The sequence below is a fragment of the Vidua macroura genome, chromosome 10, assembly GCF_024509145.1.
Source record: "Vidua macroura isolate BioBank_ID:100142 chromosome 10, ASM2450914v1, whole genome shotgun sequence".
Classification (NCBI taxonomy): domain Eukaryota; kingdom Metazoa; phylum Chordata; class Aves; order Passeriformes; family Viduidae; genus Vidua; species Vidua macroura.
This window is the reverse complement of record NC_071580.1, coordinates 1,046,385-1,061,095: the sequence shown is the minus strand read 5'-3', so window position 1 is coordinate 1,061,095 and position 14,711 is coordinate 1,046,385. Positions and strand designations below refer to the sequence as shown.

General features: G+C 57.9%; 1 protein-coding gene across 2 annotated transcripts in view; it reads right to left on the bottom strand.

The window, feature by feature from the left end:
• The window catches only part of KCNAB1 (potassium voltage-gated channel subfamily A regulatory beta subunit 1), a 68,987-nt gene that overhangs the window by 43,188 nt on the left and 11,088 nt on the right, over nucleotides 1–14,711 (bottom strand). The window contains exon 1 of one of the 2 annotated variants that reach the window (XM_053986921.1): nucleotides 11,912–12,825. The exons of the other annotated variant lie outside the window; for it this stretch is intronic. Within the exon in view, the coding sequence (XP_053842896.1) occupies nucleotides 11,912–12,129 (218 nt within the window). The 5' untranslated portion in view covers nucleotides 12,130–12,825. Of the gene's footprint in view, nucleotides 1–11,911; nucleotides 12,826–14,711 lie in introns of those variants that run through there. 2 annotated transcript variants of the gene reach the window in all.

Sequence of the window (14,711 nt, the reverse complement as noted above, 5' to 3'; positions counted from 1 at the left end):
CGCCGCGCTTCCCCACCGGCCGACCCCGGCTGCAAGGGAAAAAAAAAAAAAACCTCTTTGTCATTCTGCAGCGAGGCTTTTAGAGTGCAGGATTTCAGATGGCTGAGGGGATTGCGTGATCCGTGCAAAAAAAACCCGTGATGGAATCGAGTTACTGCCAGAAATAAGAGGAACATGGAGAGCTCCATCCCGTCCCGTCTGTCCAAGGCGTGATCGCAGCCCCCGCTGTCCCCCCTGTCCCACTGTCCCCCTGTCCCCGCTGTCCTCACTGTCCCCGTGTCCCCCTGTCCCCACTGTCCCCCTGTCCCACTGTCCCCCTGTCCCCACTGTCCCCCTGTCCCCGCTGTCCCCCTGTCCCACTGTCCCACTGTCCCACTGTCCCCCTGTCCCACTGTCCCCCTGTCCCCCTATCCCCACTGTCCCGCTGTCCCCCTGTCCCCCTGTCCCCACTGTCCCCCTGTCCCACTGTCTCCACTGTCACCTGGCAGTCCCCACTGTCCCACTGTCCCCACTGTCCCCCTGTCCCCACTGTCCCCCTGTCCCCACTGTCCCACTGTCCCCCTGTCCCACTGTCCCCACTGTCACCTGGCAGTCCCCACTGTCCCACTGTCTCACTGTCCCCACTGTCCCCCTGTCCCCACTGTCCCCACTGTCCTACTGTCCCCACTGTCCCACTGTCCCTACTGTCCCCTGGTGGTCCCCACTGTCCCCCTGTCCCCACTGTCCCCCTGTCCCCCTGTCCCACTGTCCCCCTGTCCCCCTGTCCCCACTGTTCCCACTGTCCCTACTGTCCCCTGGTGATCCCCACTGTCCCCCTGTCCCCTGGCGGTCCCCAGCCCTGTGGGGTTGCTGGGGGTGGACACAGAGCCCTGGGACCCGCCCTGCCCCTCCCGCTGACCACATCCCACTTTTTGGAAATCAGTATCGGAGCCATGCCTGTGTGCAGGGGGCTCAGCCCCCAGACCCCACAGGGCTGGGAACCAGAAATGCCATCTGCCCTGCTTTCCGTGCCACCTGACCCCCAAAGAGGCAAACTAAAACCAGGAAAAGCCTGTCAGGGGTTTGCCTTCCCCATCCCTCGGCCCACCTTGGGAAGCATCAGTCACCGAGCTGAAGTGGGTGAATCAGCTGGAAATGAGAAACAGGAACGTTCTCCATAGCAAGAGAGGCTGATGCTGACACAGTCCTGGGAATGGGAATGGGAAGGGATCTGAGCAGGCCCAGGGTAACTCTGGGCTCTCAGCACAGCCCAAGGCAGCTCCATCCCATTGGCAACCGGGAGCACCCTCAGGGATGGCCCAGGAAGGGGAGACTTCCCTTTGCAGGGACAATTTATCCTTGCAACAATATTTAGGTAAAGGCGATTTGCAGGAGTTGTTATAAAAACAAGCACCCTGGGGTAGGGAAACCACTGGGAAAAAAATAATGGAATTTATGTTTTTAATTACTGCGCAGGACCTTAACTTTTTGACAGAGAAAATGCTTTTTTTTTTGAAAGATTTGAAGAATTGCTGAACAAGGGCCTGGAGTGACAGGGTAGGAGGGAATGGCTTCCCACAGCCAGGGAGTGGGGATGGATGGATGGATGGATGGATGGATGGATGGATGGATGGATGGATGGATGGATGGATGGATGGAATATTGGGGGAAAATCACCACGTTGGACAGGGCTTGGAGCAACCTGGGAGAGTGGGAGGTGTCCCTGCCCATGGCATTCCAACCCAACCCGCTGTGGGCTGATTTGATGGCTCTGAGAAGCAGCTGCAGCAGTTTCCCAGCCAGCACAGCTGAAGCTGTTTTTCTGTGTCGGTTTTTATGGCGAATTCAATGCCAAAAGGAAAATATAGGTATGCCATAGAATTTTTATGACTCCATCCTCAAAATATCTCCAAAGCAGCTTGTTTACATAAAGGGCACGTTTTCCTGGTGGCTCTCAGGAGCTCTCAGAGGAGATCCAGGAGCCCAGCCCAGCTCTCCTGCCCTGCACAGACACCATCCCCCCAGGGCACCCAAGGCTGCTGTGGGCCCTGCAGAGACCCTCATACCAATCCTGAATTTTGTAACCAAAACCAAGGATAATTTTGTAACCAAAACCAAGGATAAACCTGCTCCAGCTTCCCTCTTGAGGACCTGCACCAGGATTTCAATGGGGACATCCAGGACCTTATTTTCCATAAGCTTCCTGCCTCTCCTGCTTCTCAAACCCCATATCCCACTGATTCTTTCTGTCTGGACAGAGCTTTGCCAATAAACATCTCCCAAAACTCATTTGCAGAGCCCTGAGGGAGCAGGGCCAGCCCAGAGAGGGATCAGGACACCGGGCCCTGCTCCCCTCCTGCCTGAGTGGGGTTTATGGTGCTACAAAAGTCGTTTGAGAAACAACTCAAACACCTTTGGATGCTTCGAGGAGCAAGTCCCACCCAGGGCATTTTCCTTTCCTCAAAGACAATTGGTTTCTTAACAAACACATTCTACAGAAGGCGTTTTGTAGCGTTAATCTGAAATAAAAATAAGCACGCTCAAAATTCCAATTGGATTTTGCCAAAGCAGCCAGGCTAAAATAATACATTTTAAATGTCTTAAACTGTGCACTTCCCAAGTAATTAAATTACAGCGTTCCTGCACGACGGCTTCTCTTCCATCCAGTTAAGCATTAGATTAAAGTTGTCAGGCAGCCTTCAGATGGAAAATAGCAGGCTGCAGGGAAGGGCTTGGGAGGAGGCTGAGTTTGAGCAGCCGTGGGGCAGGACCTGCCCCAGCCACCAGCACCAGCCCGGGGGTGCCCCACGCAGGGGACAGCCACCCACTGCCACCACGCAGACAGGGGACACGGCTCTGGGGGGCACAGGAGTGGCAGTGCTGTGCCAGCCACTCATGGGGGACGGGGACAGAGAGCTGCAGGTGATGGGGACAGCCACCCATGGGTGACAGGGAGAGTCACCCACGGGTGACAGGGACACCCACCCACGGGTGACAGTGACACGCACGGGTGACAGTGACACCCACGGGTGACAGGGACATGCACGGGTGACAGTGACACCCACGGGTGACAGGGACACCCACGGGTGACAGGGACACGCATGGGTGACAGGGACACCCACTCACAGGTGACAGGGACACCCACGGGTGACAGGGACACGCACGGGTGACAGGGACACCCACGGGTGACAGGAAAACCCATGGGTGACAGGGACACCCACCCACGGGTGACAATGACACCCATTCACGGGTGACAGTGACACCCACTCACAGGTGACAGGGACACGCACGGGTGGCAGTGACACCCACGGGTGACAGGGACACGCACGGGTGACAGGGACACGCACGTGTGACAGTGACACCCATGGGTGACAGGCACACCCACGGGTGACAGGGACACCCACGGGTGACAGGGACACGCACGGGTGACAGGGACACCCACCTACGGGTGACAGTGACACCCACGGGTGACAGGGACACCCGTGGGTGACAGGGGCATGCACGGGTGACAATGACACCCACGGGTGACAGGGACACGCACGGGTGACAGTGACACCCACGGGTGACAGGGACATGCACGGGTGACAGTGACACCCACGGGTGACAGGGACACGCACGGGTGACAGTGACACCCACGGGTGACAGGGACATGCACGGGTGACAGGGACACGCACGGGTGACAGTGACACCCACGGGTGACAGGGACATGCACGGGTGACAGGGACACGCACGGGTGACAGTGACACCCACGGGTGACAGGGACATGCACGGGTGACAGTGACACCCACGGGTGACAGTGACACCCACGGGTGACAGGGACATGCACGGGTGACAGGGACACCCACTCACAGGTGACAGGGACACCCACGGGTGACAGGGACACCCATGGGTGACAGGGACATGCACGGGTGACAATGACACCCATGGGTGACAGGGACACGCACGGGTGACAGGGAAACCCATGGGTGACAGGGACACCCACTCACAGGTGACAATGACACCCACTCACGGGTGACAGTGGCACCCACTCACGGGTGACAGTGACACCCACTCACAGGTGACAGGGACACGCACGGGTGGCAGTGACACCCACGGGTGACAGGGACATGCACGGGTGACAGTGACACCCACGGGTGACAGGGACACGCACGGGTGACAGTGACACCCACGGGTGACAGGAACACCCATGGGTGACAGGGACACGCACGGGTGACAGTGACACGCACGGGTGGCAGTGACACCCACCCACGGGTGACAATGACACCCATTCACAGGTGACGGTGACACGCACTCAGAGGTGACTGTGACACGCACGGGTGACAGGGACACCCACGGGTGACAGGGAAACCCATGGGTGACAGGGACACCCACCCACGGGTGACAATGACACCCACTCACGGGTGACAGTGACACCCACTCACAGGTGACAGGGACACGCACGGGTGGCAGTGACACCCATGGGTGACAGTGACACGCACGGGTGGCAGTGACACCCACGGGTGACAGGGACACCCGGCCGTGCCCCTCGGCCGTGGGCGGCCCCGCGGCGCAGCCCCCGCAGCTCCGGTGCGGTGTTCGAAGGATGCTCAGCACGCCCTCGGGGCTTTCCCTGCGCAAAGCCGAGCCGTGCCCGCCGTGCCCTCGGAGCAGCCCCGGCCCCAGGGCAGGCGGAAGGGCAGGAGCAGCCGGGCAGGGCAGGGCAGAGCCAGCTCTGCTCTACCTCACACCTGGAGATCCGCCCGCGGTGCTCACACAGCCCAGGCACCCGCAAAGGCCCCGTTTTCCCTGGAATGGTGGAATTGCCGAGGTTGGGCAGAGCTGGGGCATGGCAGAGCCAGCCCCAAGGCAGCACTGCCAGGGAGGAGGGGGCCCTGCCAAGCCCCGTGCTCTGCCCTGGGTTTGGAGTGGAGCTGGTGAGTAAATGTGAGTCCAAACCTGAATAAATGTGTGTCCAAACCTGAATAAATGTGTGTCCAAACCTGAATAAATGTGAGTCCAAACCTGAATGTGTGTCCAAACCTGAATAAATGTGTGTCCAAACCTGAATAAATGTGTGTCCATACCTGAATAAATGTGTGTCCAAACCTGAATGTGTGTCCAAACCTGAATAAATGTGAGTCCAAACCTGAATAAATGTGTGTCCAAACCTGAAAAAATGTGTGTCCAAACCTGAATAAATGTGAGTCCAAACCTGAATGTGTGTCCAAACCTGAATAAATGTGTGTCCAAACCTGAATAAATGTGAGTCCAAACCTGAATAAATGTGTGTCCAAACCTGAATGTGTGTCCAAACCTGAATAAATGTGTGTCCAAACCTGAATGTGTGTCCAAACCTGAATAAATGTGAGTCCAAACCTGAATAAATGTGTGTCCAAACCTGAATGTGTGTCCAAACCTGAATAAATGTGAGTCCAAACCTGAATAAATGTGTGTCCAAACCTGAATAAATGTGCGTCCAAACCTGAATAAATGTGTGTCCAAACCTGAATAAATGTGTGTCCAAACCTGCATAAATGTGAGTCCAAACCTGAATAAATGTGTGTCCAAACCTGCATAAATGTGTGTCCAAACCTGAATAAATGTGTGTCCATACTTGAATGTGTGTCCAAACCTGAATAAATGTGTGTCCAAACCTGAATAAATGTGTGTCCAAACCTGAATGTGTGTCCAAACCTGAATAAATGTGAGTCCAAACCTGAATAAATGTGTGCCCAAACCTGAATAAATGTGTGTCCATACGTGAATAAATGTGTGTCCAAACCTGAATAAATGTGAGTCCAAACCTGAATAAATGTGTGTCCAAACCTGAATAAATGTGAGTCCAAACCTGAATAAATGTGTGTCCAAACCTGAATGTGTGTCCAAACCTGAATAAATGTGTGTCCAAACCTGAATAAATGTGTGTCCAAACCTAACCGTGCAGCGTGATGAGAGCAGAGAAATCCAGACCCCACCAAACCCCGGCCTCACCTCGGAGCTGCAAACTCCCGGGGAGCCGCTGGGAAGGTGAAACAGCACAAATCAGCAGATTTTGTTTACTCAACTGGTTTCTTTTCCTTTCCCCTTTTGAGTTACTCCTGCCTCCTTTGTAGCCATTATAAGCTACAGTCCTGGGGGGAAAAGCATTGTGAAATCAGCGTAAATCCATTCTGTTCACTGGATTAATCTTAATTTGCAGCAGGAAAATGAAGATCAGACAATGAGCCATAAAAGTCAGCCTGATGTAGAGAGTACTGAAACAATATGGAACTTGATACCAAAATAATTGTACCATTTGCATGCGAGAGTTTGAAACTGCTCATAATTGCAGCAAGACTTAAATAAACCACAATCTCCGAAATATGCGAGGCAGTTATTATGGTTAATGCTTGGAAACAGAAACGCGGGGAAAAAGAAGACACAGCTCCTGGAACACCGCTAAGAAATTCCTGCTTCCACTTACACCCCTTGGCAAGCACAAGACGTAGCTGCAGTTCCCAAAGGAATTCTGCAGCCCAAGGTGACCCGAGTGCGTTTCCCAGCCCATGGGGCCGGGGGCTGCTCCGAGCCGGGCCGGTGCAGGAGCCCGGGACACCGCGTGCTTTGCGGGGCCGTTCCAGGCTCAGCGCCGCCCCGGTGCCACACAGGGAATCTGCATTTTAACCCAAGCCTTCCTGCTTCCAGCCCGGCTGAGCCGGGCGTGCTCCGAGCAGCGGAAGGATGCTGGAGCCGATGGTGCTCGCCCTCTCGGACCCGCCCGGGGCTCCGGTCCCTCCCAGGCTGGTGTGGGTATTCTCAGCTCAGTCAGAGAGAAAGAGAAAGGTTTTCTAACCAGGCAAGAGCCTGGGAAACAGTTGGGAAAGAATGTAAATAATTCTCTAATCTACCTTGTTATTCACATTGTTTGTAGATATGTTCTGCCTCTGTGTGTCATTCACTGCACACCAATGGTGTGGGATGTTTTTACTCTAAGACCAATGAAATTAGTCTTCTCGATGTCCTCTATACATAGAGCAGTATATTTGAAATAAATCAGAGCTCATTTTCTTTGCCTTCTGATCTGGAGTTCTCTGTTCCCGTCCTGCTCGACAGCGACAGGCTGGGATCCCTCCTCCCCTGCCAGCGCTCGGCAGCTGCTCCAGGGACCCCTCCAGGAAGGGCTGAGGGATGTTCCACGCAACCACAGAATCATCACAGCTCTGGAAGGGATTTTAAAGCCCTTCCAGTGCCACTCATGCCGTCCATCCCAACCTTCCACTGTCCACTGCTCCAGCCTAGCCTTGGGCACTGCCAGGGATCCAGGGGCAGCCACAGCTTCTCTGGGCACCCTGTGCCAGGGCCTGCCCGCCCGCACAGAGAACAATTCCTTCCTAAAACCTACTCTAAACCTCTTCTCTTTCCCAGGGGATGAGGAAGAAAGCAAACTTTACTTCTCGAGGTTTATCTGCCCAGATCACCTTTATGTAATTCCAATGTCAGCAGCTTTTCTTCCACAGCTTCCTCCCTGTACCTTCACCATCCCCACACGCTCAGCTCCCCCCAGATTTGCAAACAATGCTGGGTAGGGACACAACTCCTTTCTGCCCTCCCTTCTGCTTTATTCCCTTGTTTTTCAGCTCTTATCTTACAAACGTTAGTAACACTTCTCTAATGGGGGAAGATTCTCACCGCCTTGGGTGGGAAGGATGGGTTTCACCTCGGGGGATGGTGCCCGGCCTCTCCTCACCCTGCCCAGGCTCCCCGGAATGTGAACTCCACCAGTTCGCCTTTGCAGATAAAATTTTTTGTTTAGGCTCGCGCTGCAGTTAATGGTCAAAGCTGCCTCCATCAATTATGGATGAACACAAATAGATAGTTGTGCTCTCTAAATTGGGCCCCTCGTGCCCATGCGCGGGCAGGGCTCGGCAAAAAGGCTTATTTGTGAACTGCTGACGGCCCCAAATCGGCCCCGCAGCGGCGGAGCCCGGCACAGCCCAGCTCCCAGCACATCCCAGCACATCCCAGCTCCGGGCACATCCCAGCTCCCAGCACATCCCAGCACAGCCCAGCTCCCAGCACATCCCAGCACATCCCAGCACATCCCAGCTCCCAGCACATCCCAGCACATCCCAGCACATCCCAGCTCCCAGCACATCCCAGCACAGCCCAGCTCCCAGCACAGCCCAGCTCCCAGCACATGCCAGCACATCGCAGCTCCGGGCACAGCCCAGCATATCCCAGCTCCCAGCACATCCCAGCTCTGAGCACAGCCCAGTTCCCATCACAGCCCAGCTCCCAGCACAGCCGAGCACCAGGCACAGTCCAGCTCCCATCACATTCCAGCACAGCCCAGTTCCAGGCACATTCCAGCACAGCCCAGCTCCCATCACATCCCAGCTCCCAGCACAGCCCAGCTCCAAGCACAGCCCAGCTCTGGGCACATCCCAGCTCCGGGCACATCCTGGGCACAGAGCAGGCTCCTGGGTAGATAGGGTGCTCTGGGCAAGGCTTTGCAGTGCTGCAGCTGTGATGGATAGGGATGGTATCAAAGAATCTGGGAATTCTAGAAGGGCCTGGGCTGCACGGGACCTTAAAGTCCCATTGCCAAGGCATCAGCAGCCTCGTTGTAAAAACTTCTTCCTGAGATGTACTTTAAAGTCTGGGAACAGGCAGGCTGCTGCCAGTCTCACTTTGGGAAGTTGTTCCCTGCGGTAGCAGCGCCACGTCTCAAACAGCCCCCAGCCCCAGCAGCAGGGCTGGGTCCATTTTACTGAAAAGAATTTTAAAGAAGATACGGCAAATTAGGCGAGAGGAGAACCCGGGCTGTGACCTCTGCATGGTCCAAAGCAGGGGGAGACCCGGGCTGCCGTCCCTGCTCCCTGCTGTGCATCGTCTCGGGAAGCAAAGCCACGTCCTTTGTTTCCAGCAGCGGTGCGGCAGATTGCAATTTTCCAAGCCAAGCGCTGCAACTACATCGTTTTCAAAGATAGGCTAGAAGTGATCCCAGATATTCCCCCCGAGCATCCGGGCAGGCTCCCCAGTGGGACTGAACTGGAGCACTGGGAAGGGTAAAAGAGAGCAGCCCTCTGCCCGTTCGCCTCGCGCAGGAGGAGGCAGCGAGGCTGAGCCCGGCGGTGACAGCGGAGGCGATGTCTGGGAGGTCCCGTCCGGCTCCTGCCACAGCCGGGGGGAGGGGGGGGAAGATGCCAAACCCAAAGCTCGTTCTGCAAAGGCAGAGCCGAGGTTTGCTCAGGTGAGCGCCGCGGGGACGCACCTGAGTCCTCGTATTTGCAGCTGCTTCCCGGCGAACGCGTTTATTCCCGTAAACTTTTGCCTTTCGTATTCCAGTTCGGTCCCCGAGCTGGAGCGGGGCCAGAAACATGTCACTTGGTGAAAAGCCCCCGAGCTGGCTCCTCTCCCGCCCCCACCCCTGTCACAGGCGTAGTCGCTGTCTCTCCCTTTTACATAATCCCAGCGGATCGGGAGCGCCTGGCACCGGGGGAGGCAGCCGGGGCTCGGGCGCATCCCGGAGCGGAGCGGGAGCTGCGGGGCAGCCCTGCCGCGGGGGCGGCGGCGGCTCTCGGGGGCGCGGGGGGGGGGCTCTCGGTATTTTTAGCGTGCATCGAGGGGCCAGCGTGGCTGGGGTGGCATTTGGAGCAGCTCGCGCTGCAGAGCTCAGCATCAAGGACATAATTCAGGCAGAAAATGAATTGGGAAGGACTTCAGCTTCGAAATGTGAGGGAGCTGAGGAGTTCACAGAATTATTGCTGCAGCCGCTGGGAAATGCCTTTGGCTCTGGATTCCCCTCGGGCTGAGGAGCGGGTCCCGAGGTGAACACGAAATTCCAGCTCCACTGGCTGGAAGGAGCCTCCCCACCCAAAGGTTACCGAGACTCGGCAGCGGCGCAGCTGAGCCCGAGGGTTACTCAGCTCTTCCTCCAAATTCCCCTGCGCTGCTTCTCCTGGGGAGAAATCAGCTCTGCACACGGAGAGATCCGCGAGCAGAAACAGGGATTAGTCATAAAGATAAAACCTCAGCCTTGTCGCCAACGAGCTGCTATTCCTGGTGCAGCTCCCAGGTCTGGGGCAGACGGAGTGCCGGGGCTGTGAGAACTCCGGTGGGACAATCCACCCTCACTCTCCAAGCCTTATCCAGGAATAAGGCAGAAAGGACTCCCAAAGGCCCAACTCTGGAGGCTGCAGGAGCAAGGAATTGCGATTCTCCGGGGTGTTGGTACCCTGGGAGAGAGCTGGGAGCCCGGGGAAATCAGGGGATAACTGCAGGCAATTAGCACACGGTGCCCCTACAGCCAGCTTGGGAGCAGGTCCTGTCCCTGAGGGACACCATCAATGACTTGTCTCCCACAGATGGGGAAACTGAGGCATGATGGCCTGGATAGGGCTGCCAGAGGGGTCAGGGGTCACAGGAGCTGCTGGCTGCCACTGCTCCACTGGGGAGGTGGCTAAAGGACAAGTTATGCTGATTTTATGTCCTGTCTCCGGACAAGGCCCTCTGCCGTGCCCCAAACACTGCCCTCCCCACGGCCTGGGAGCTGGGATCCCCCTGGACACTGCCCCTGCCAGGATCCCCCTGGACACTGCCCCTGCCAGGACCCCCCTGGACACTGTCCCTGCCATGCCACCCCAGCCCCCTGTCCAGCTGGGAGCTGGCTCCAGGAGACATTTATTAACCAGCAGCTCTGCCCTGGCCACAGGCTCACTGAGGGCTTCTGCTGCCAACACCACGGCAGGAGGATGCAACCTCCCTGCTGGAAGTTGGTCATGGCTGAAGGACAGGGACAGGCAGCAGGAAAGGCCAGGCTTCCACTCGGGCAAAGCCTCCCTGCCATTGATCAACCACGCAAGGAAACCACAGAAAATGACATCTGAGCACCCCATGCACGCTGCTTCCAACCCATGCAGCTCCTGGAGAGTGAACACTGGCATTTCCCGAGCTGCAGGATCACCCTGCCCTGCTGCACCACGCCTGGATCCGGGAGTGGCTGCTGAACCCAGAGCGGCTGTGCAGCTGTCCCAGGACCCCAAAGGCAGCATTTACACAAAACCGCATCCTGCAGCTCCCCAGGGCAGGTCTGGGGGCACAGGAGCCCTGGCTGGCATCCCAGGGGCTGGGAACTAACAGGATAAAGCTGCCCGGAGCCCCACGCCCCTCAGCCTGCCCATGGAGCTCTCCTGTGCCAGCTGCCTCCCCCAGCAGCAGCTCCACCTCGGGCACGGGGTGCAGAGATCCCAGGCTGTCCCCTTCTCCCAGTCCGAACGTCCCCCATTGGTGGCTGAAAGGGACACCCTGAACAGGCAAAAGCCAGCCCCAAAAGCACACAAATCCTCCCTCGCAGCCAAGGGCAGGACAGAGAAGCTGATCAGCTGCCCACACTTCAGACCGAACTCACAGCCATCCTTCATGTTTGCTGCCTAGGCTAGGAGGAATAAAAACCTGTGAGAGGCAGGAGGCATTCCGTAAGAATGCCTGAGATTTTGTTTTCTGCATTTGTCTAAAATTGGCTTTGATCTCATCTTCCCCAAGCGCACCAGGTGAGAAGTCCGTGAGCCACCCCCGCGGTGGGCTGATACCCACGGCACACGCCTCTGCTCCACACAACACACTGCAAAGCAACTTTCCCTGCCCAGCCCCAAGCACGCCCGGCTAATTGATTCTTGTGCTCATTAGCACCAATATTAGTTACACTGAACACTTAACAGGAACCATCTTAGCACCGCTGTCACAAATTCACCACGTTGCACAGAATCTGCCCAAGCAGATTTAGGTACAAAATCACAAATATATATGCCTGCAAAACCACGAACACCCCAAAGCTTTCCAGTTATGCCCGAGTTAAAAAAAATCTATTAATAACCTGAGGAGAGAGCTCCTCTGCAAAACCAGGTGCATCCAGGCAGGCAAAGTAAAGAGCTATTACACTGCAAGGGAACAAAGACCGAGACCGTGCCCATACCTATATTTCATGCCCGTTTGCTTTGCGGTGGATTCTTTTAATGAAATGTGGTGCTGCGGGGTAAATGTCCCCAAACTGCGAGCGATAATAGCCACTGTCCGAAATTTTGCCCGGGCTGCATTCACTACGTTCGGGGTCGTGGTGTTCTGCTTGCTGATGAGCCTGTCTTCACCATTTCTCTTCAAGTTGTGGTCCGTGCAGGCGATGGACACTTGCATCGCGCCCGCGGCGCCCCGGCCGGGTGGCGGGCGGACCCCCGGCCCCCCGCGGGCTGCAGCTGCCCGGCTCGGCCGGCAAAGCCCCGACCTGGGACTCCCCGAGCACCGGGGGCTCCGGGAGAGCCGCGCTGCGTGCCCGCGATGCCGCCGGCCGAGGAACGCGAACTTGGCCGCGGCAACCGCGCGAGCGGCTTCGGGCTCACTCCGGGCTCTCCGCGGCGACGCTGCTGCTCAGCCAGAAGCATCCATCCAGTCAGGTGCTCCCCGAGCGCCGCTCCTTCATGGTGATCGCTCCGCAGCCGCTCTGGCTCGCTGCAGGCTCCCGGCCGCTGGTTTTAAATCGCTGCGAGCATCCTGCGAGCGCCGGCTCCGGCGCCGCTGGACCGCGAAGTGCTGAGCAGGCACAGCCGAGCCCCGTCCCTCGCCAGCGCGTCCCTAAGGAGCGGCAGCATCCATCGGTGTCCTTCGCCCAGGCGCAGCAGCGCTACCTCCCACCCATGGCAGCCCGCCGAGCGCTGGCAGCGGCTCCGCAGCGGCCCCGGGATCCCCCGCCAGAGCCTGCGGGAAGGACGGCAAGGATGGGGAGGATGCGAACGACGGGCCTCCTTTGTGCTCGGAGGGAAGGCAGGCGCTCAGGCAGATCCGCCCGGAAAAATCGCTGCCGGCATCGCTAAGCGAGGTCTTCTATAGCGGGCAGCGATCCGGTGTTAAAGGGAAAAAAAAAAAAAAAAAAAATAGGGGGAGGGGTAGGAAAATCGCGGTGCTCCGGTGCGTGAGGGAGTTAACACGTTAATGCCGTGCTCCTGGCGCCCGGAGCCGCCGCCCGCAGCCCCCGGCTCGCAGCAGGGCCAGGGTTAATCCTGCTCCCCCAGCATCGCCAGCGGAATAAGCCGCAGCGCAAAGGCTTGGAAGCAAAACCATCCCCATCCCTCAGCAGACCAAATCTTCCCCATCCCCCTTCCATCCCCATCCCATCCCCATCCCATCCCCAGCCCGGCACTGCCCCGTGCCACCTCTCCAGGGGCGGCTGGCTTTGGGCACTGAATTTGGGCACCGAGGGGACCCCCAGGCTCCGCAGCTGCTCACGGGAGGGGTGGCAGGGTGGCCAGGTTTGGAGGCCCCCCAGGACTCCTGTCTGTCACTGTCACTGTCACCAGCAGGCAGTGGGTGTCCCTGGGTGCAGCCCCACAGCAGAGGGTGCCCGTGGGTGGCAGGGCAGGGTCACCCGTGGTCCCTTTCCCACCCAGCACAGGCCACGGGAAATGGTCCCGAGGGGCTCTCCAGACCCCACTCCTACATCTGCCCCGGACTGCCCGGGGGGCTGGGGGCACCTCTGGAGCTCCCGGTGCCCACCCGGTCACTGCCAGGCCCCAGGCTCTCCCCTTGGCGTGGGAGCAGCTGCCAGGCCGGACCCCCGTGCTGGACCTGCCCGAGGCACCCGGAGCTGGAGCAGGGGCGGTGGCAGAGTGAGCTGGGGCTGCTGGGGGTGATCACAACCCGGTTTGAGCTCAGGGTGACAGAGCTTTGACCCCTGCCCTGCAGCGGGGGCACACCGTGGTGTGTGTCCCCTCTACCCTGCTGAGGAGGGGGCGTGTGACAGCCGCTGGGGGTGGCTGGCAGCCAGCCCGTGACAGGGGACGAGCTCCTTTGCATGGCTCTTTAACAGGTACCCAGCACATCCCTTTGAGGATGGAAAGCATTAAATCCCAACAAAGACAGTTTCTGTATGATATTTTCCCAAAGAGGATTAACAGTTAATCATGCAGCAGACCCACGAACTCCCAGCTGTGCGTGGTCTCCTTGGAGTCACCCTCAAGCAGGGATTTGGGGGGAGCAGGACCCCTGGGAGGGTTTCCAGACCCCTCCTCAGTGAGTCAGCACTGCAGAGCACCAGCAAACCCCGCACAGTGGGGCCTCGGGGGGCACGAGCCATGGGGTCACTGACCCCAAAGTGCCCCCCTCACATCCTCAGGGTCTCCCTGGGGCTGGGGCTGCAGCTGGAGCACAGCTGGCAGCAGGCACTCGGGTTGGGAGCCCAGATGTGCTTCAGAGCCCAGAGCAGGACTGGCAAACCTGGGCACATTCTGCCTCTGTCCTGTACATCTCTGGAGAGTTCCCACTGCAGCCGGACTGCCAAACGCTCTGACGTGCCCAGGGATGAGCCCAGGTCACTGCCACCCGGGTCCTGGCCATGCCCCGAGGGACCAGGGGAGGGGACAGAAAGGGACAGCCACGTTCTGCACTGGCACACCCCACAGAGCATCTCACCTCAAGCTGCTTAGCTTTGGAGGGGTTACAGTCTCTCCACAGAAGATGTATTTAAATATGGGATTTATTTCATTTCCTGAGCGAGATAATCACCTCTGGAGTAAAACGCTGGAGTAACATAATTCTGCATGATGAAAACCCTGAGCTTGTGGAAGAGGAGCTACGTGACAACCCTGGCAGAGGACTCAGCCACGAGCCAAGCCCAGGCTCCCAGTGCCACCCCAGTGCCACCAAGTCACGGTGACAGCACACCCGCGTGCATTTCCCTGGGCAAGACAGCGACCGCTCATTAAACGACCGGCTCAAAATGCTTC